The sequence below is a fragment of the Protopterus annectens genome, chromosome 12.part0 (assembly GCF_019279795.1).
Source record: "Protopterus annectens isolate FY-2018-M chromosome 12.part0, PAN1.0, whole genome shotgun sequence".
Classification (NCBI taxonomy): Eukaryota; Metazoa; Chordata; order Ceratodontiformes; family Protopteridae; genus Protopterus; species Protopterus annectens.
This window is the reverse complement of record NC_056746.1, coordinates 1,302,749,888-1,302,773,285: the sequence shown is the minus strand read 5'-3', so window position 1 is coordinate 1,302,773,285 and position 23,398 is coordinate 1,302,749,888. Positions and strand designations below refer to the sequence as shown.

At 40.4% G+C, this 23,398-nt stretch overlaps 1 protein-coding gene across 3 annotated transcripts in view; it reads right to left on the bottom strand.

Annotated features, from left to right (window-relative positions):
• Window positions 1-23,398, bottom strand: part of SS18L1 (SS18L1 subunit of BAF chromatin remodeling complex) — a 464,937-nt gene that overhangs the window by 175,798 nt on the left and 265,741 nt on the right. For all 3 annotated transcript variants that reach the window (XM_044090356.1, XM_044090358.1, XM_044090357.1), the window contains exon 5: window positions 10,020-10,220. In XM_044090356.1, coding sequence (XP_043946291.1) covers window positions 10,020-10,220 — 201 coding nt within the window. The remainder of the gene's footprint in view (window positions 1-10,019; window positions 10,221-23,398) is intronic.

The following is a 23,398-nucleotide window of genomic DNA, read 5'->3' as shown; positions in this document are numbered from 1 at the left end:
ACCAGTAGGTATCTGATGGGATTTATTTCTTCTTACTTTGTCCCCAGTTTAGCACAGTTCATAATCTCCTTCTGAGTACACACACACACCTCCAGCCTGTGCACGTCATGTTAACTTTTATATCTGTCTTCAAACAGTTTCTACAGGCGGTAACACGTTAGCAGTCTCAAGAATCACACATTTAAATCATCAGTAAGCCCAGAATAACAGAAAGGCCTAAAGGTAAAGGCTTTGATGAAGCACTAAGATGCCAAAGGAGGTCTGACTCCTGGAGATATAATCAAACAATGAAGATGTGAACTGTTGTCAAAGTGTTCATGACACAAATACCTACAATTTTTGATGAAGGCGGTAGAAGATGTCACCCAAGGTGGAATAGCCTTTGATATCAACATCTTAATGGACAGTTCAGAACCTGTTGCTAAATATAATCCAGTTAGCAATCCACTTAGATAAGATTTGCTTTGTCACTGCAAGCTCTCTTTCTATGCAGCAAAGGAAGCAAATAACAGTTCTGCTTTCCTGAACTCATGCACCCTCATCAAGCAAAACCTGACCTGGTGGGGCATATCCAAAGTTAAAAAGGCATTCTCTGCCTGGATTCTGCCTCCACCAAGAAAATAGGGAGATGGAAGGAGAGGATCAAGGACAATATTGAAACCACTTTCAAAAGAAAATGAGGGTTAATGTTATGTGATACCCAATTCTTCTGTGAGGATCTAAAGGGCTTCCTATGGATAAAGGTATGCAGCCTTGAATCTGTGAACTGAGGTGAGGGTTACTGAAAACAGCATTTTCCAAGAGATGAATTTCAGAGTTAGTGAACTAGCCAATCTGACTAGAGGATATGCAAGCCAATCAGTCATGAATCATGAAGTTCAAGTCCCTAAGAGGAGAAGGATGCTTCAAAGGTAGGCAAACATCCATTTGCATTTGATAACTAGCAAGATTTTCAAGAAATGGGTCACTTCTCAGATCAACTACTTATTCAGACAGGTCTGGGCAACATTTACGCCTTATACAAGGTTGTGATGTGTGAAAATGCCTGAAACATGCACCTTGACTGGAAAAATCATCTGAGACCTATCATACATGTGCCTGAGATAAGGCATGATTACCTACAAACTAATCAAGGAGCAATATAGGATACCTCTCTACCCAAAATGACAACCTCTTCACTTAGTAGAATATGCTTGACAAGTGGAAGGCTTCCTGATGGCTTTGATCAACTCCAAGAGCCTTACTGAAAGGTCTACCAAGAGGAAAGGATGTAAATAAAGGAAACTGGCTATCACCCCAGCTGAGGGGGACTTCCTTGGTTTATACTGAGAAAGTTACTTGTACTGCAAGAACTGAAATATCTGAAACCACACCCTTCCTGGCCAGACTGGAAAACAAGAATGGATTCTGGTCTTTCTTTTCTGAATTTTACAATGAGATGCTGATGGGGGATGGGGGGTGAAAAGGTACAGAAATGCTCTCTGCCCTGTGATGCAGAACATATCCACGATCACGCTACTTTGTCTTAATGAACTAAGAAGAACAGGGAGAGTAAATAATCATTTGAAATGTTTGGGTCCACTTTAGCAACTCCCACAGATGAGAATGAATGGCTGAAAAAAACAGACTTGCACTTACTAAGTCTAATATTGCCATTCTTGGAACAGTCCCTATTTTCTTTGGTATGGCAATTTCACAGTTGGTACATATAAGTTTGCAGGTGTGGGAGGGCGTGTCCCCACACACTGGGGATGCAGGTGGACTTGTCCCCTTGCAAAAAATATGTTTACAGGAGAACAGCAATGTTTAATAATTGCTTTCAATGTTACAAGTGCTGACACTTCAATAGGCAGCTGGGTGAGAGATGTGTGCACATGGTAATATCAGCAGATTGATCTCTGGTAAACCATATTTCTTGAACACCCTGTCTACACAGAATTCTTGAATCTGCAGGACTGGGATGGAGCTGTGGCTCAGGGAGTCCACTACCACATTCACTTTCCCCAAGACAGGAACTACTATCCATGACAATGACACAGTCCACAGTGAACTACCAAACATGAATCATGTCGCCACACAGGAGTTATAAACACATGCTGCCCTGCTTGCTCAAACACCACACCATAGCCATATTATCTGACCTGAGATGGAAGTGAAACATCTTTACTGCTAAGAAAAAAATAGCAATCACCATTCAGACCACTGTCCCCCTTTGTACACCAGGATTCCTGATTATATTTTCTGAATAATCACAATGTTTACCTGCCATAAAGCTGGGACATAATCACAGATGTTAATATACATCCATGTAAAAGCCAGTCACTATTACTTCTGTTCTCTACTATATGAGCTTTCACTGGTACCAAGAGTTTTTTTTTTTTTTTGTCCACGGGCTTGATGGCAGTTGCAACACAGCTTCACAGCCAGCTCACCAGGGTCTTTCTTTACCTCACTACTGTTTCCCATATACAGATAATCCTCTACAGTGACAGAGACCCTACATTGTTCTTATTGCAGTCTTTACCAGCAACTCTAGATCTAGAAATATCAGGGACCTTGTTATTCATTGAAGGAGTGCAAGCTGAAGACTTTGAATTTGAGGGAGAGTTGATGATCTTTGTATCTGACCTGTAAAGATTCAATGTAATAACATTTAAGTAACAAAATGACTATCAAAACTTAATTTCCATTGTTGCTAAGACTATTTATCTAGCTAAAGTGCAGTTTGTACTTGAAATTGGTAAACGGATTCTGAAAAAGCATACCTTACAATGTCTAACATCATCTCTTTTCATCCGATGCACAAGTCAACACCTGTCAAATGATCGCACATTTCTGTTGCTTTGTGTTCACACTTTATTAGGTTTTGTCTCATTCTTTCCATAACTGAACTAGACAGCAGTGCACTGAAGGAACATTAAATATTTTCTCTAAATCCAGACACCAAGTGATGAAAAGTCTTCAATGGAACTTCAGGCTTCAAAAAAGGTGGTTCACTAACACCTAGATCTTCCCGTTCTCTTGTCAAGCTCCTGTAAAGATGTTCTCCATTAAAGCACCAACATCAACAACTTCTTCCAAGTAAAATCCTTCCAATAAAATGATCCCATAGTTCAAGGATGGAATTCTAACAATCTGAAATATACTTCTTTATAAGGGCTTCCTATAGAAATGTCTGCATTCATAACACTAAGTGCTGACATGGCAAAACAAAAATAAAACACTAAAACTGCAGGAGAAGACCTCTTCTCCTTTAAACTTCTTTTTGGCAGGGGAGCAAGCCCCTCCATACCTCCAAAACTCCAAAGACCATATGGCCGAGATCATATCTCCAAAGTTTTGAAACTCCGAAACAAAAATAAAAAACAAAAACATAAAACAAAACAACTTACCTGTACGTTTTTGCAGGGGGCAAGATCCCCTGCACACCCCCATACCCCCTGCTACTTAAATATACCAACTCCAAGATTGCACTACAGTGAGGAAAATGGCAAATCCCGAGTTCCACGCTATACGGCGATCCAAAAGCAAAGTTTAATTAATTTATTTATTTATTTTACATTTGTTGACCGGGCTAGTCTAGCTGGAGATATTTCCATTTTCAGTAGAGGCCCGGGGAGAAAAGCTCCACAGAAGTAAATACATGAAAGAAAACCAGCATAAGTAAAAATAAAAATTAGTAAAAAATTTGTAAAAAACTAACAAACTCTTATATGAGAGAAAAAGGTCAACAAGAAAAAGGTGGTTATAGCTTGGCTGCCCTTAACTTCAATACTGGTAAAAGGGAAAGCATATCATTCAAACCTGGCCCTTTTGTTGCTTCCAAAGTAACCTTTGTAAACACCTTTTTCTTGTTGGTTTTGGCTTTGTTTTCCAGCAGATGGCAGTAGACAACCTCCCTCAGACTATTAATGTATTTGTTCAATTTTTCAATAGTATAATTAAAAAGAGAATTTAGAGAATAAAATAAATTATATTTTATATTTTGCATTCACAACTATTTGGTTTGTGGACTAATTGTGGAACATTTTAAGTTTGTTTTATAACTTTTAAAAGTTTTTGGTAAATTGATGTTATTATTATTACCAGCCTTGGATTGGCTAATTATATAATTTTTTAATTAACAAGGTTTATATAAGAATTGTTTTTAATGATTAAGCCTTTTGGTTTCTGATGAAGATGCTCGAAAACGTATTTCCAGTGTAAAGCGTTATTGTTTGCGGCTGTGAATTAACGTATCGTATTTTGGAATATATTCACTTTTGGTCTCATTCCCGTATTTGGATCTCCAGAAGCGAACTCTTGTAGCCTCACAGATGAGCTGTATCTGCAGTTCAACAGGTCAGCAAGACATCTGATTCAGTACTTCAGAGCAATTTGGTACGAATATCAAAAGTTATGGGAATGCAGCCCAGAACAGAAGAGTGAATTGAAAACTATCAAATATTAAGCAGAATATAGCTGTTGGCAGGGAACACTGTACTACAATCAGTAATCATCAGAGTGCAACAGTCTTCATTGCAGAGATTAGTAGGTCTGTGTAAGCAGTATGTATATGGGGTTTGACAATAAGATCATTTACATACTGATGATATGGAGACTGCTGCAGCACTTACAAAAGGAGGTGCTAGTTTTCAGGAGACTGCTGCAGCACTTACAAAAGGAGGTGCTAGTTTTCAGGAGACTGCTGCAGCACTTACAAAAGGAGGTGCTAGTTTTCAGGAGACTGCTACAGCACTTACAAAAGGAGGTGCTAGTTTTCAGGAGACTGCTGCAGCACTTACAAAAGGAGGTGCTAGTTTTCAGGAGACTGCTGCAGCACTTACAAAAGGAGGTGCTAGTTTTCAGGAGACTGCTACAGCACTTACAAAAGGAGGTGCTAGTTTTCAGGAGACTGCTGCAGCACTTACAAAAGGAGGTGCTAGTTTTCAGGAGACTGCTGCAGCACTTACAAAAGGAGGTGCTAGTTTTCAGGAGACTGCTGCAGCACTTACAAAAGGAGGTGCTAGTTTTCAGGAGACTGCTGCAGCACTTACACAAGGAGGTGCTAGTTTTCAGGAGACTGCTGCAGCACTTACAAAAGGAGGTGCTAGTTTTCAGGAGACTGCTGCAGCACTTACAAAAGGAGGTGCTAGTTTTCAGGAGACTGCTGCAGCACTTACAAAGGAGGTGCTAGTTTTCAGGAGACTGCTGCAGCACTTACAAAAGGAGGTGCTAGTTTTCAGGAGACTGCTGCAGCACTTACAAAAGGAGGTGCTAGTTTTCAGGAGACTGCTGCAGCACTTACAAAAGGAGGTGCTAGTTTTCAGGAGACTGCTGCAGCACTTACAAAAGGAGGTGCTAGTTTTCAGGAGACTGCTGCAGCACTTACAAAGGAGGTGCTAGTTTTCAGGAGACTGCTGCAGCACTTACAAAAGGAGGTGCTAGTTTTCAGGAGACTGCTGCAGCACTTACAAAAGGAGGTGCTAGTTTTCAGGAGACTGCTGCAGCACTTACAAAAGGAGGTGCTAGTTTTCAGGCCAGAAGCAACTTGCTTTGTATACTAATTGGCAGCCACTAGGATTTTATGTAAAAAACTGCAATATTACACACTTTGAAGGAGGGAATCCATGAAAAATACATGATCCTAAGTAACACAGAAGAAGGAAAAGATTTGGTGGTAATAATTCTTTACTTGCATGATGCTGCCTAATCAGAATATGTGCTGCTGAATGTCCACAGGATGCTGGGTGTACAGAGTCCAGGGGACTGAGTTCATTCTTTCATTGCACAGGGGATACAAATACATTTACAACTGGATGTCTGTATACAGTTCCATGACCCACAAAGGGCAAGGAAAACTAGATATGTAAATAATGTGCAATGCAGGGTTACTGAATCAAGATTTTTTTCAGCAGTAAGGACTAAGATTCCCAATTATCTCCAAAGCATAAAAGCTTGGATCCCTTACTGTCACTTACCTGATTTGGATTCAGTTAGCAAACATGAGCCCTGAGGACTCAGCTGGGACAACAGGAAAAAGTAGCATTTTTTACTAGGTCATGTATAATGTAGGGGGGATTACAGTTCACAGCAAAGGACCAGCAGTTATCTATGGGTACAAATGATGCTAGTCCAGAAGCATGTGCATATGTAGCATGAACTTATGTGGGACAGCGGGTATAACATACCAAAAAAAACCCTAGTAGCCATTAGGATGGTGCCATACCAGGATGCCATATCTCCTCTTTGCAAGTATCCCCCTATTGCCTACATTAGGGATGCCCCAATTTGGGTTCCAGATTTCTAGATGTGGCAATAAAGTCCAAAAAGCTTCTTCAGTAACCATTCAGTAGTCCATCATGTCAGTGCACAGGCTTGTTAACATCCAGATATCCAAATCTTCATTAACTTAGTTCAGACTTCTCTACATGAATTCTGATATCCACTGCCTTGCCAAGACCATGCTTAACTGCTTGACTGCTGCAAAACACAGAACTGAGGTACATACAATTTTGTTAAACAGTACCAATCAATCCAGGAAACAGAAATCATTTAAAGAAAAAATCCACCTGTAACTCAAAAATATGTTTTTTTCCATGCATCTTTGTATTTTGAGATATTTATTAAAGCAAAAGTATTTATTAAAGCAAAAGTACTCCAAGTCCTTCTTGTTATATTTTAATATATTTTCACCACTAATAGCTGTTATGGGACTTGCCCTACTAATGTGATCTTGTTTTGTTCTGCTTTGCCTTCTGGTTCCCAGAATCCATTTCAAATCCTCTTTATATCAGTCATTCTAGACATAGGGATACTAGGCAAACTTACTATTTCTCCTCAGTCTGCTCATGTGCACTTTTGCTCTTCTGTTCTAACTTAAACTGACTTCCACGGTCCCTCTATTTATTTCTGTTCTCCTGTTCTTAGTTCTGCTTGACTCCCCTCACCTCTTTATTGTCTGTCTCCTGCTACTCTTTAGCTGACTTCCTATAATCCTATTTTACCTCTTACAACTCCTCTCTAACTTTTATTTCCCCCTCTCCCTTTCCTTCTGCTAGTTCCTGACCTCACTAAGTCCAGACCTCCTGTACCCAATAGTAGCCTTACATTATTTTTCCTTTCTCTTTACGTCGTTCTTGCCTTTATACTTTCTTCAGCCTCTTAAAATCTTTTTCACCTCTAACCTGCAGGTCCACATGGTATTTTTAACCACTTTTTACTTACAACTAATACCTACTTGTTGTTCATGACTAACTACTATGGACATTTTTCTACTTTAAATATTTTTGTTGATACTGAAACTGTTCTCCTCAGTGTCCAACTGATTTTTAAATTGTAATCTACTCAGGTTTTTACATCAAAAACGTATTTGTACTTGTATGTAGCCGTATAATACTTTATTAGTTTAGTTTTATTTTGTATAGTTAGTATTACTAGTGACCTTATAAACTGTAGTGTATTTTAGTTTTTTGATAGTGGAGCTTTTCTCCTCGGGCCTCTGCTGAAAATGGACATGTATCCAGCCAGACTAGCCCGGTTAACAAATGTAAAATAAAATAAATAAATAATTAATGTCCATGTAAATAGAAAGGCAGTATTGTGAGTCACAGGCATCTTAAACATCTGTTGCACCCTGATCATCAGCTTTACCTTGTTCTCAGAACTGCTGTGACCTAGTCACAGTAGTTGTAAATCCACAACAAAATAAATTGGCTGAACTACAGTTTTTTTTCCTAAAACTGTCAGTTTATAGCTCTTCATGTACTGACAGACTCTCATCCACACACTTTTTCATATGCCAAAGCTATCAGTATAAACTAGGAGCTGTAACTGGCAGGTGTTGCTTAAGAGAAGTAGCAAGAAACTGGCGATGTATGTCTACAATTCCCCAGTGTCTGTTGTGGGAAGATGTCTGCTTTTATCCTGACTGTGTTTTATTTTCTGAAAAGTATTTTACCTTTGTTACTCCAGTCATATTATCTCTACCATTACATGCAACACAGTAATACTTCAAATTATGTATAGTCTTATTTTACTGAAGTTGTGTTGTTGTAAGATTTTTTTATTGAAGCGCAAATGTCTTTGTTACTTTTCCCACTACTGTTGTTGTATTGCTACCCCATGGATTTTTTTAGACTGCATAGTAACTCTTCTGAAAAATATAATCATTGAGCATGACAAATTATGCTGTGCATAAAACTAAAACACTACTATCTGTAAAGATATTGCATTTACAGTAAAGAACACAACCAACAAGTGGATCACTATCTAAAAGATGAGATCAACTTGGCACACCAATGATGTCTTCTTCTTTGCAGCAAAGGCAACGGAAAAAAGTTCCACCAGACAATGCACAATTTTTTGTGACTACGGACAACAGCAGGACTAGAAACTGGATATGGAAGATTGTGAATAGCACAAGACAGGAAAAAGTAAAAGATTTCCCTGATGATATGGTATGTTATACAGATGAAAAATAAATTCATCTGCCAAAGCATGCAAGAGAACAAGGTTTTAAAAAATGGTTTGTGGGTTTTCACTTCCATTCCTTTGATTCCAGAGTAAGGAAATGAAAACTGTATACAGTACAAGCTGGTTTCTGGTAAATAAATCATACTGTAGGGAGAAAAGAAACTTCAGGGTTGAATTTAACTGCAGATGAGGGTGGACTTTCCCTTTAATGCAATCTAACTTCCCGTGCAGTGTTGTTTTCATATAATGGCACTGCTATCACAAACTCTGCATTCCAGATGTGTTATCTAGCTGTTGGTCCTTGTTTTATGAGTTGCATTTTAAAATTCATTTATGCATGTAGTTTCTCCGGTTTAGAGATACACTTGATGATGGAGTTATATTTCTGATTGCACTTGTACAAATTATGTGTCACCAACCCATCTTATGTTTTTTGTTTCTCTCTGAGATGAAACTACTTCTGGTCTCCCACTAATCGTGATTACTATTGATTCTGGCTGCTTTCCCTTCTTCGCTGTTTTGTCACTACAAGCAACCCACATTATTCTTTCTCCTCACTGGTTTGTTTGGCATGACCCTAGAAACTCAATACTTTAGAAAATCACAGTAACCTCCCTTTACCCTCTGTTGTGTCACTAGCTGTTAAAATGCTAGTTAGATCACGCGCAAATGCAGTTACACTGTCTCTCCTAAGAAGTGGACTCATATATGGTTCTGAAATAAAGTGTATACATAAATAAATACAAAAATCTAAAAATTCAACCTCTGATGAAGAATTATGTTACATGTACAAAAGTTTTAATTAGTTTTTCATTTTTTGGTAAAGCAGTTGCTGTTTTAATACTGTTTTACTTTTATTTAAGTTTTTTACTTACCTGAAAGAGTTGATAGCCAGAGTCACAAAAACACATATGCATTCATTTAAACACTCATAATGGCATGACCACATTTTAACATACAACGTCCCAATAATAGGCACTCCAGACCAGCGACTCATTACCTAAGCAATTAGATCTGCCATTATAATAAAGGAGTAGAACACTGTTGCAGCAGTTAATGCTGCTACCTCACAATGCTTGTTTCTCCACTTCTGTACCTAACTGGGGGATCTTCTGTCTAGAGTATAAATGTCCCCTAAATATCAAGAGGACTTTTGACAGGTGCTAGTTTTTTCCCATGTGCCAAAAGCAATGAGGACCTTCCAAGCCTCTAAACTGCCTACACATGCATGTGTATGTGTGCGTGCATGTATGCATGCATGTGTGTGTGTGTGTGTATGCATGTCTGCACAAATGTGTGTGTGTGTGTGTGTGTGTGTGTGTGTGTGTGTGTGTGTGTGTGTGTGTGTGTGTGTGTGTGTGTGTGTGTTTCCTTTGTTAGCCTGGCATCCTATTCACAACTATTTCTCTGTCTTATACCACCAAAATGCTCTGATAGACTGTAACTCTCTCATGACTCAGAATATGACAAAATGGGTATCAGAACATTAGTGAATGAATCTTTTATCAGAACATTAGTGAATTAATCTTTTAATTAGTAAGAATGAAACATGACTGAAACCTTACCTTGACTGGACTGCATATTCATGTTTGTTCGAGAGCCATAACTACCCATGGACTGTCCTTGACTTTGCATCTGCATGCCTTGAGAAGAAGACACAGAGTGGCTATAACCAGCTGCAGTACCATGGCTGCTTACTGGCATAGTCATTGAAGTGGTTGGCATGGTGGTTTGACCTGAAGGTGGCATTGAAACATGGTTAGGGCCTAGATACAGACAGACAAAAAGACAAGAGAAAAAGGGGAAAAATAAGAATAAGAGTAAGCAATAATGTATGAGCACGGTGCACTTATTTTATCGTCACACTTTCAGCAGCATCAGTTTGTGTTGCAACACCTGGCTATGTAACAATATCTGTGCCTCATGGACCCTATATGTCTTACTGTTCTTTATAAAAGCCTAAAACATTATTTCAGTGTGTGTGTGTGTGTGTGTGTGTGTGTGTGTGTGTGTGTGTGTGTGTGTGTGTGTGTGTGTGTGTGTGTGTGTGTGTGTATGCAGTACTGTTATTACGTGTCATTCAACAGTAAAGAGAATATTTATAAGTGCACATTTTTAATGCAAATTTCAGAAAAAAGTCACACTTTTTAAAATGCTCCATTAGTAAAATACTCATTTTATTGAGCACATTTTCTGTTTTCTACTGTACTTTCTCTTCCCCACTCTTCTTAGTTATCACCAAGTATTCCATTTATCTACCTAGACAGAAAGGTATAGCAATATTTTCTAATCATTCCAGCCCAAAATAAATACAGTCAGTCCTAGAAATCCAGGACAAAGTACAACATTTTTTCTAACTCTACAAGATAAAGTGTCAACAAGAGCTAAGGCTTACCTTTATTCTCTGTCCAGCACTTCTGTATTTTCTTCGTGTTCACTGCCATATCTTTCATTAACCCATCTAAGCCCTTTGAGTTTATGGGAGGCCTCTGAGAAGCACAGCATTGATTGTCTAATTTCAACAACCTTCTCTTAATACCTCAACATAAAACCGTATTATACAAAATTCCAGAATGCTAGCTGCTTGACACTTCAGGTCAGACAGGCCACAGTCATCTGGTCTTCGACTGATGAAATTCTCATGTCAATGGACAAGGTATGTTCTCTGGAATCATTTTTATAAACCTCATCATTGGTCAGTTACTCCTTTTTTATAATCCAGCTTTCAGAACTAGGCATTAGCCCTGATGCCATCCCTTGATTCCAAAGTTAGCTGACTAACCACCATTCTGAGCAACTTTTGTACCTCTCTCTCTCTCTCTCCAGTACTCAGTGTTGTACTGCCCTGCCCTCCTTCTGTTCTCCAAGTACATCAGTAAACTTCCACTTGATCTTCTGTCCCTTCCTGTCCTCCTATACGGAGATGACGAGCTCCTCTACCACTCCAATCACTCCCTAACAACCTTACAACAAGATGTACAGTTTGACTTCTATTATCTCAGCGAGGGGATTATTACTAAAAAACTCATAGAAAATCCATCCAAAACTAAATCTATGCTCTTGGTACTAAACAAATACTTAGCAGATCCAAGAAAACTTGAACAATCTGTAATCAAAACAGCCATCCCATAGAACAAATCTCCTCTTTAAAGTATCTTGGTATCTAGTTAGACCCCTCCCTCAAATTCCATCTTCATCTTAATAATATATGTAAAAAACAATTCCTTACTTTTCCAGGCACCAAAATGTCCCCCTTTCACTCACACTCCACCAGTTCTGCAATAAGGAAAGGAATGCTACTCCATCAACACAAATTCTGCCTCTCTTTTATATCAGCAACTTCTAACAAAAAAATAAAACAGTAGTAAGCAAACTACACCCCCCCCCAAGAAATGAAACACTTTATAACACTAAAAAAGGCAAAGTAGCTCCCAGTTAACTAAAAAGGAGACGCACACCTGCTTGGAGGATCACAACTGTTCAAATTCTTATATGAACATATTCCCCCTCCTTTAACCTCAAAATTAATAAACCATACCCTCACATACAACTTAAGTAACTTGAAGCACCCAGGCCCTAAAATAAATATCCCCCACTAAGAGCTACTTTTCTCTAACGATGCATTCTCATTTCTCAGCCTTAAATTGTGGGAGTCCTTTCCACCTGAAATTAAAGGCTCATCCACTTATTCCAAGTTTTATTCTCTACTAAAAATCACATTAAGTTGATTAAGCAGAATGTACTTGTTACCACTCAGGTCACATCACTTAAGTCTACTTCAACTCTCTCTCTACTCTAACTCCACCATTAAGATCATTTGCTCCTTTTTACATCTCTAGTTTATTCTGTTTTAATTTCTCAATTGTCTTGAAGCTTTTGGACATATTCTACATATACCTATACAAAGTGTTTACTATGTATTCAAAGCAATACTCTACCATTGTACCGTTTTACTGTCACTTATATGTTGTCGTGCTTAGTCTAGTTTGTACGTCTGGTCAGGGTTTGACCACAAACTGAGACTGAACTTGGTCAAAACTGATAATTTCCCTGGTAAACAAATTCAAATAAATAAACTGTAGTTAGAAAGGTCTTTATCTGTGTAATTTTTTTCAACACTATGGGGTAGTTTTAATGATTTTTTCAAGCTTAATATTTGATGGTCCATTTAGTCTTTTTGTTTCTAATACTATCATCAATATCAGGGAAAGATAACACACAAAGATTGTGATTAGACCCTTCCTCCTCATTTCTTCACAAAGCTTGGTCATGAACAGGGAGGAAGACCACCAAGGTTTGCACAGGGAGTAAAAGGTAGATTCAAACCTTTTAAATGTAACCTGTGAGGATCTAGGTTAAATTTATCTTGTGTGTGTGTGTGTGTGTGTGTGTGTGTGTGTGTGTGTGTGTGTGTGTGTGTATATATATATATATATATATATATATATACGTGTGTGTGTGTGTGTGTGTATGTGTGTGTTTATGTATATGTATATATATATATATATATATATATATATATATATATATATATATATATATATATATATATATGGGTCTACTTCATTACCGACGAAACGCGCGGACGCCGACACACATCTTCCCGACCCCAAACAACCGAAACACACCACACCAAAAACTCAACATAGGGGACACCGCAACACCGACACAAAAGACGCAAACTGCACATTGCACACAACAACATATCCACTAACCGTAACGTAAACCCTAACCCTAACACACTTACCCAACGCACCCTAACCCTAACTCACTTAAAACACTAAACCCCAACACCGTCACTATACCTGCACCCTAACCCTAACTCACTTAACCCACCCTAAAACATTCAGCCCCGCATTCTAACCCTGACACACTTAACACTACCCTACACTGCTCCACACACTTACCTCACGGAACCCTTAGTCCGACACCACCGCACACTCACCTTTCCCACTATCTAAAAATCCCTCGCACATCGTACACTTACCTGTCCGCTCCCCAATACTACATCTTTCACTTTTGTACACTTACGCATCGCCGCGCACACGCTCTCGGTCTCTGCCTCAGGGATGTCAGCGTTCGCGGTTACCTACCTCTCGGTCGTTTCGTCGTCTCTCGGGTGTCGTCGGTGACGTGGCGCTTCGGTCTATGAAAGTAGACCCATATATATATATATATATATATAAATAGGATCACAGGAATGGTGCTAGGGTCCTTACAAGCCTAGCCAATTTCTACCCTTATTTCCACGATCAGCACCTATTGCCCCTGTCAAAAAGGGACACATGTGGAACCCCCAGGGTGAATTTATGGTTACCCATCCAAACATCCAGACTGCTTTTAAAGAGGGCCAATGATGTGCTCTGTTTGACATGAAGTGGGAGTGTGTTACAAAGGTGTGGTAACTTCTGGTAGACAAACCTGTCCCTCCAGCAGGTCCTATTAATGTTACATATCAGATTAAGGTCTTTACACAGAGTAACCCATGTACCATTTGACTTACGGATATGCAGCATTTCCAATAAAGCAGGGACAGAGACTGCCTTGTATGAAAGGCAGAGTTCGCCTCTGAGTAGTCTGTATGAAACAGAATAAAGTGACAGTGATTTCAGATTATCCACATAGGACAGATGCTGAAGACCTTGACTTCTGCTTGTGTGGAACCTTTGTGGTCTCTCCAGTTGTTGCAGGTGCTTGGAAAGGTACATACCAAAGGGGCATTGTACTCAATTATTGGCCTGATGAGGGAAGAGTACAGGGAGATTATAACTTCTTTTTTCTGGAGGCAATGCCCTTACTTATGAGATGAGCAATACAGAATGCCTTTCTTACCACTGTGGGGACATGGTGGTCAAAGGTAAGGTTGCTGTCAACCTGTGTACCCAGATCTCTCACCACTGAGTGCGTACTTAAGGTGTTGCCATTGATGTGACAGTTAGCAGGAACATAGCTCTTACCGAAAGGAATGATGATACATTTTTTTTGCACTGAGTTTAAGGCCATGGCTTTGGCCCAATCATTTGTTTGTGTAAGGCCTTCTTGTAGGATGTTGACATCATTTGAATATTTTATGGCCTCTCCCAGTTTGCAGTCATCAGCAAACTTTGTCAGCCAAAGACCTTTAGTTTTTGCTTGTACTTCAGAGAATTAGATTCTAAACAGTAGAGGTCCCGGGACTGATCCCTGTGGAACACCACTGGTTACAGGTCTGCTGTTGGAGGTGGACTCCCCTATTTTGACTATATGTTCTATCACTGAGCTAATTAGTGACCTATCTAATTATATAAGGGTTGATACCTAGCTGTGAGAGTTTGTCAATAATGCCTGAGTGGGGGATAGTGTCAAATACCTTGGCTAAGTCTAGTTAGACTGTATGTACAGATTTCCCCTCATCTAGGGCCTTGGGGACTGTCTTGAAGAAGTCCACCAGGTTTAACAGGCATGATCTTCCTTTGACAAATCCAAACCGAGTAGGCTCAAGTGTTTGGAGATTGCCTATATCTTTGTTGGTAAGGTCCATGATGATTTGCTCCATGGCCTTGCACATAAGGCTAGCCAGGTTAATAGGTCTGTAGTTCCCGGGGTCAGTGGAAGCACCACCTTTGTGCAAGGGAATAATGGTGGCCATTTTCTATTCAGTTGGGATGAAGCTTTTGCTTAGACTGTGACTGAAAAGAGTGAAAAGAGTGAAGAGACTGAAAAGAGTGAAGAGAGTGAAAAGAGTGAAAAGAGTGAAGAGAGTGAAAAGAGTGAGAAGAGTGAAAAGAGTACCCAATAGCACTGCCAACTCCTGCTGCAGCCCATCTAGGACCCAGGATGGGATGTTATCAGGTCACACAGAAGCATGTTTTTGGCCTTAGAGAGGGCGGTTACAACCTGCTCTTTAGAGATACAAAGTAGGGGACAGGTGGAAGGGATGTCATGGGGTAGATGTGGCAGGGACAGGGGAATGAAGTTTTCAGAAAACCTGTAGGCCAACAGGTTAGCTATGTCCACAGGCTCAGTATATGTGGTTCCATTAACTACCAGTCCGGCACAAATCTGGGCCTTTCCTTTTACGTTACTGATGTAACTAAACAATGCCTTACCTTTTGCCCTTAGTTGACGAAGCTAATCTGGATTCATAGTTTGCCTTGGCGAACTTCACAAGAAGTCTTATTTGCTTGCTTAAGCTGAGGAGGGAGTGTTTCCAGTTTAGATCTCACTCCCTCTTACACAGCAATGTCTTCCTCTTATCGTAAAGCCTGCTAATGGCAGTTGTCCACCAGACAGGTTTGCTCTTCCTTGAAGAGCTTGTTTTGGTCCAATCAGGTACAGCTGAGTCAATGCAGCTACACAGGTGTTTGTATAAAGCGTTGGTGAAGAACTCAGTATAGTTGCCAGTTCCATCTGAGGGGGGAGGTGCAGTGAAGATAATTATACCACCCCATAACAGGTTATAATTAATCTGTTTTGGAGATGTTTTTTAGTTTAGCTGTTGCTGGGAGGGGTCAGCTGTGATAGTTATTTTACATGAGACTGATATGACGTCAGATCTCACCAGGGAAGACCTCACAGTGGGGGTGCTACAGTGATCGCCCATATTGATAAGCACCAGATCCGGGATGTTGGCACCCTGTACATATATATATATATATATATATATATAAAATATAATACATATATATATATATATATATATATATATATATATATATATATATATATATATATATATATATATATATATATATATATATATACATACATACACACACACATATACCTATATATACATATATACATGGGTCTACTACAGAGCACTGGCAAACCAAAAGACTGAATCCCAAAACACTGAAAACACGTTTAATGCAGGGGGCAAGCCACCCTGCACCCCTCATGTGGTGGGCTGCGCCCTCCTGCTAATTATATATACTAACTCCAAGATCACACAGCAGTGGAGAAGGGGCAAATTCCATCCTTCAGTATTTTGAGTTTTCAGTATTTTGGGATTCAATCTTTTGGTCTGTCAGTCTTTTGGTTAGTCAGTCTTTTGGTTAGTCAGTCTTCTGAAGCAGATCTATATATATATATATATATATATATATATATATATATATATATATACATACACATATATGTGTGTATGCATGTATAAGAAAATAGCACATGTAAAACTCATGGTGTTTGGCTTTATTGGCCTCACTGCATCAGTAAAGACTTAAAAAAATAAAAAATGAACAGTCATGGGCATTCAGAAGCCATGTAGCTGAACCAATGGTATATCCTTAAGGGATCACTTGCATATAGCCCATGGGCCTCCACTTCAGGAAGTGTAAGGGATTACACAGTGAAGATTTTAGCTAGTCCGAGTCTTTCTTGGAGTTTTTACTGGATGGTTTGTATGACCTTTTTGCTCTTTGGTTTGGATGTTATTTTGGTTATTCTGCAGGCATCATAATGTTTATGGACATCGGGCATGGCCTTAAACACTGTGTTTCTCAACTGTAGCCAGATGATTCACTTTTGCTGTGCTGATGAGCTCAGAAAAAAAGCAAAACATTGTATGTCTACTAGAAGACCCTAGCTTGGCTGGGCCTTTCTTGGAGTTTTTACTGAATGAATTGCCTGAGTGACCTTTTTACCCTTTGGTTTGGTTAATATGTGGGTATGTGTCCATATGTTGAAAAGCCAAATCCTAAGACATGTGTCAGGATATACAGACATTTTAGTAGCATTTACATATTTACATGTACTGCAGTTTCCATAGGTAAATGTGCCTTTAAGGGATGGTTCAGCTCCTTTAACCTTCTCCCTTTATATGAAAAAAACAATATGCATATAATGGCAGAGCAGACTACAAAAATGAGGATACTGAACATGTGGCAAGTCATCACTGTAAAATATTTTATGAGAGTAAAACAGGCAGAAGCTTTTGTAACAGCATTTTATAACTCGTATATACAATACCGAAAGTTATTATGGAGAATGTATAAGGAAAACGTAGTACAGAATATGAATCTGTTGTACGTTTTAAATTTCAAGGTGCCTGTAAAAGTAAATGGAATAAAGATATCAATTATTGAAAGAAGAATGTCAGTGGCCAGTACTTTTAGGTACCATCAGAAAAATAGGCTGAAATGCTAAAATATGCATAAAGTAATTTTTAAAGTTTAGAAAAGACAATAAAGATAATGAATAAGCCAATACCATGTAAGTTATACAGTTATTTTCTAATTATTTGATGCTTTAAATTGTACTTTGCCACATGACTTTAAGACTATGTATTGCTAATACTAGTGTGCAGTAGTTCTGGGTTTGATTCCTATAGCCTTCATTTGCCTACCATATGACTCTGAAAGTCACTTACCTAGACACTGCACCCAAGTTGTCTCTGAAATGGGAATGTGTGTTCAGTGGGCTTATCCACTTAACATATGTTATTGCTATGTTGCAGTTCATTAAATGATGTTTTTTAAAGGGTGAGAGAATGTACTTATTTAAATGGAGCTCAGTTGGGTTTGCAGTTGTTTGAGAAAGGACATGTTAATTCAAAGCACTGTGATGTACATGTATTTTAGCAAAATTAGTATATTTTATTGTGTGGTCTAAACCTTTTTTTTACTCATTTTTTTTCCATGAAATAATTTATTAGTGGCTCAAGTTTCAGTACTGGAAGCTATGATAAAATATGATAGACGTTGGGGAACAAATTTGTACAGATATGACATACTTCCATCACTCCTTCTGTGAAGGTACAGTGTCACTTATACAGTATAAATGGTTCTAGGTAGAGGTCTAAGGGTTGTGCAGCTGTGTTGTGAAACTTCAATATCTCAGACTTGCAGCAGTGCAAATGCATACAGGATTTGCTCTACACCTGCAACTGGCTTTGTTGATGATGGTGTGAGTGTAATGAAGATTCATTGTCTTATTATAGTCGGGTTCCTATTAGAAGACTGAAAAAGCATTCTTTCAAATGCGTCTTGGTCGAACTTAAAAGACTGAAATGGCAAAATATCGAAGCGACTTTTAAGCAAATTCTTTCCCTGGGAAAGAATTTGTTTGACCGCTTCGTTACTTTGCCGTTTTCAGCACATTAGTGCAGTCTCAGAGTTGGTATATTTCAGTAGGGGGGGGCGCAGCTCCCCACATCAGGGGGGTGTGGGAGGGTGAAGCCCCCACTTAATGTAATGTTTAAAAGTGTTTTGTTTTTTATTTTATTTTTTTTTTGTTGGAACAGCGATTTTTTTTCCAAGGGAAAAAAATCGCTGTTCTAACAGTTTGACATTGTAAGTTTTCGCTTACATAGGGTCAATTAATCACCGTTCACTTTTTTAAGCATTCAGTGATCTAATATAGATCATTATAGTCCAGTTGGCATGATCGTTAAGGTGTTTATCTCATAAACATAAGGTACAGAGTTTGATTCTCACCTTTGGTTACTTACTGGCTAGGCATATAACAGTCTGCAGACTAAGTGCCTGGTATTTATGTATGAACTCTGAACAGAACTGTGAAACAAAACATTTAGCAGCCATTGACAGCTGAAAAAATAAGTAGTGCACAGAGCAAGATCTGCCCATGTTCATCGAGAATAAGAAGTTATGTACCTGCCATAACGTTCCATGTTAGTTGTCTTCTTCTCGCCTTCTTTCTTGCTGGTTGGGTTTGGAGCTGATCCTCGGCTCCGACTCGGCCATCTTCAAAAGCTCGAGAGCTGCTTACTGGCTTGAGGACCCCCCTATATCCCATGATGCCTGGCGCTAGATACCCAGATCTCATTTGGTAAACCTAACTACAGACATAATAATAACAATTATAATAATAATAATACAGTAAACTGTAGTAGGATGCATGAACCTACTGGAGCGACTGATAGTGAGAAGTAATAGCCAGAGAAGACTCAGCCAGAGATAAAAAAACATAAGGAACTCTTCTCGGTCTACTAGGATAGGGGGATGGAGGGTGGGACGCAAGAAAGAAGGCAAGAAGAAGACAACTAACATGGAACGTTATGGTAGGTACATAACTTCTTAATGTTAAGTTGTCTATCTCGCCTTCATTCTTGCTGGTTGGGACAGCGTCCCTAGCACCTCAATCCTGGGTGGCTCATCGAAACAGACTCTTCAGAACAGTGGAACCAAAATCAGCTCTGCTCCTGGAGGCCACATCCAGCTTATAATGTGAAATGAAGGTATGAGGATTGGCCTATGTAGCTGCCGCACAAATAGTTTCCATTGGCAGTCTTGCCTGAAAGGCCACTGAAGTAGCTAGAGCTCTAGTGGAGTGACCTTTTGGTTTAGCAGGAAGCTCTTTATTCCTTAGCTGATATAAAAATGTAATAATAGATGTCAACCACCTAGATAAGGTTACTTTCGACACCAGTATACCTTGTTTACCTTCAGCATAGGACAGGAACAGCTGGTCTGATTTTCTGATTTGCTTGGTTCTATGCAAGTAAAAGCGTAATTGTCTATGAACATCCAACTGAAGTAATCTGTATTCCGCTTTTTTGGAATAATTTGGAAAAAACACTGGGAGGTCAATGGACTGATTCAAATTATTATCAGAAGCAACCTTTGGAAGAAAGGAAGGGTTAGTCCGAAGAGAAACTCCATCATTGTGAAAAACTAGGTAAGGAGGATGAACACAAAGAGCCTGAAGTTCAGAAACTCTTCTAGCCGATGTAATTGCAACCAGAAGAAGGGTTTTCCAAGAAAGAAACTTCAAAGAACAAGAAGCTGCAGGTTCAAAGGGGGGCAGTATCAGGGAAGCTAAAATCAAATTCAGATCCCATGGAGGCGGGGGATCTCTTACTGGGGGCCTGAGTAGAGTGGTCCCTTTAAGAAAGGCTTTACAAAGCTTATGGGACATGATGCTTGTATCAGCTAGGCCCATATGAAAGTTTGAAATTGCAGCTAGCTGAACTCTAATCATGGCAGAAGAGGATCCAGCTCGAAAAAGTTCCACTAGAAATTCTAAAATATGGTGCACAGGGGCTGAAAAGGGATCTATATTCCTGGTGTCTGCCCATAAGGAAAAACGTTTCCACTTACTAGCATAAGTTTTTCTAGTGGTAGACTTATGTGAGGATAAGATGATTTCACGCACTGAGTGACAGATGTTCGGAAGCCTGGCTAAGGTCGGAAGTGGAGCAACCAAGCAGTGAGCTGGAGAGATTGAAGAGACTGGTGCAGCCCGCCCGATTGATGGATCAGGAGGTCTGGAAGTGGGTCCAGGGTCCAGGGCTGCTCCAGAAGGTGATGATGCAGGAATGGGAACCACATTTGTCGAGGCCAGTAAGGGGCAATGAGGATCATCTTGCATCCCAATGTGGTAGCTTTCTGTATTAGTTTGGGAATCAGGGGAAAAGGAGGGAATGCATAAAGAATCCCTGAGGCCAATCGTGAACTACAGCATCTCTGGGGAAGTGTCCGGGAAGAGGGAGGAGAGAGAAGAAATTGTTACACTTGCTGTTGAAGGGGGTGGCAAAAAGGTCACAGCAAGGCTGACCCCATTTGCGGAAGATTTTGTCTGCCACAGTCTGATTGAGAGACCACTCGTGAGGCATGAGAATTACTCTGCTCAGCCTGTCTGCTATAACGTTGGACTTCCCAGGGATGTGCGCTGCTATCAGAAACCGTTGGGAAGAGATCGCCCACTGCCAAAGTCTGAGTGCTTCTCGACATAAGGGGTAGGACTTGGGTCCGCCCTGCTTGTTGATGTACCATACTACTGACATATTGTCTGTTTGAACTGCAATGGTCCCGGTGGGAAGAGAATTCTGAAGAGCTTGCAATGCTAAAAGCACGGCCCTCATCTCCAAGACATTGATATGCAGATAGTACTCGTGAGGCTGCCAGGTGCCTTGGACTGTTCTGCCCTGAAAATGCCCTCCCCCCCACCAGATCAGGGAGGCATCCGTGGTCACTGTAGCTACTGGAGGAGGAAGAACAAATGGTCTGCCCTGGTGTAATGATGGGGAAACCATCCACCAAACAAGTTGGTTTTTGCATGTCTGTGTGATCATTATCATGTGAGACATTGGGAGTTGCTGGAAGGACCATTGTGTGAACAGCATCCACTGAAGAATCCTCATGTGAAAACATGCGAGGGGGACTAGTACGATAGCCGCTGCCATAACACCCAATGTTCTTAGGACGAATCTGGCCTGAATTTTTTTGCATCCTAATAAGACCTGCACATGTCTTCGAATGTCTAACACTCTGTCTACTGGAAGTCTCACTGTCATGTCGTTTGTATTTAAGTTTGCACCTATAAAGGTGATAGATTGATAAGGTGACAATGCAGACTTTTTGAAATTTATTGTGATGCCTAGTTTGGAGCAAGTTTGGATGGTGTAGTCTCTGGCTCACAGCAGGTGATGCCTGGTGGTTGCAGTAAGGAGCCAGTTGTCTAAATATGGAAACACCTGGAATCCTTGCCGTCTCAGGTGAGCGTTAACTACTGCCAAACATTTGGTGAACACCCTGGGGGCTGTGGTGAGATCAAAGGGCAGAGCTCTGAACTGATAATGACTGGCTCCCAGCCGGAAGCGGAGGAATCTTCTGCAGCGTTTGTCCATTTTGATATGGTAGCACGTGTCCTGTAGATCTATGGAGCACATCCAATTGTCCTGACCCAGAAAGGGTAAAATGGACTGTAGCATGACCATCCGGAACTTCGTTCTTTGAACAGACCTGTTTAGTCTGCTGAGATCCAGAATGGGTCTCCAGTCCCCTGTCTTTTTTGGTACCAAAAAGAACCTTAAGTAAATTCCGGATCCTTGTAGCATGACCATCCGGAACTTCATTCTTTGAACAGACCTGTTTAGTCTGCTGAGATCCAGAATGGGTCTCCAGTCCCCTGTCTTTTTTGGTACCAAAAAGAACCTTAAGTAAATTCCGGATCCTTGCTGGTCTGCTGGGACTGACTGGATGGCTCTTTTTCTTAGCAGTTTTGAAATTTCTTGAACTGCTTGATCCCTTAGATTGGGTGGAACATCTGGAAGGGATTTGTTGGGAATGTGTGGAGTGCAAAGGAAGGGGATTTTGTAGCCTTCAGATATGATAGACATTACCTTTTTGTCTTGTGTTATACTTTGCCAGGCTTTTGGGTACAGCGATAATCTTCCCCCGACTGCCTCCGAAGGTGGACAGCCGGGCAGCACTCAGGGATGCTGGAAGGGCTTGTCAGAGAAAGATTCTCTTTGGCCCTGATTTTGCGGACCCCCTCTGCCCCTAGGGCGGTGTCTATTGTTGTTCCCTCCTCTGCCCCTGGAGGGGAACTCTCCACGTGTGTCACATACGGCTCCCTGGGGTTTTCGGAATCACATTTTTCCACTCTTCTGACCTTTGGGATACGTTCTTGAAGGAGTGAAAAAACGGACTCACACAGCAGAGAGAGTCTTGCCTTCCTGTTCACACCTGGTAAGGGTATCCTTCACCTGTGGTCCAAACAGAGCAGAACCATCAAAGGGGGTGTTAGTGAAAGACGCCCTGAAGGGTCCCGCAAAGTTGCATAACCGCATCCAAGCATGCCTCCTCAAAGTCACGCCTGTGCCTGCAGCCCTACTCGCGCCATCAGCTGTATAAGAGATGAGCCACATGGAGGAGTTTACTACCGAATTAAGAGTCGCCAGTTGGGAGGCAACCTTAGCCTGGGCCCCCACAGCTGATGGATCTTGAAGGGTATCTCCTAGCTCTTTAAGGAGATCCCTTTGAAGGCGGGTAAAGTGGCACAAATAGTTCAGCGACCTCATGGAGAAAGTCACTGAGGAAAACATCTGCTTCCCATATATGTCCATCATCCTAGATTCCTTATTAGGGGGATTGACAGATGAAGAAGTTTCAGCCAACTCCTTTTTTGTGGCCGCTGCTACCACCATGGCATCAACGGGAACACCCTTGGTCAGAAATTGCTTGTCTTGTGGGGCAGTAATAAATTTTGTGGGCCTGCGGGG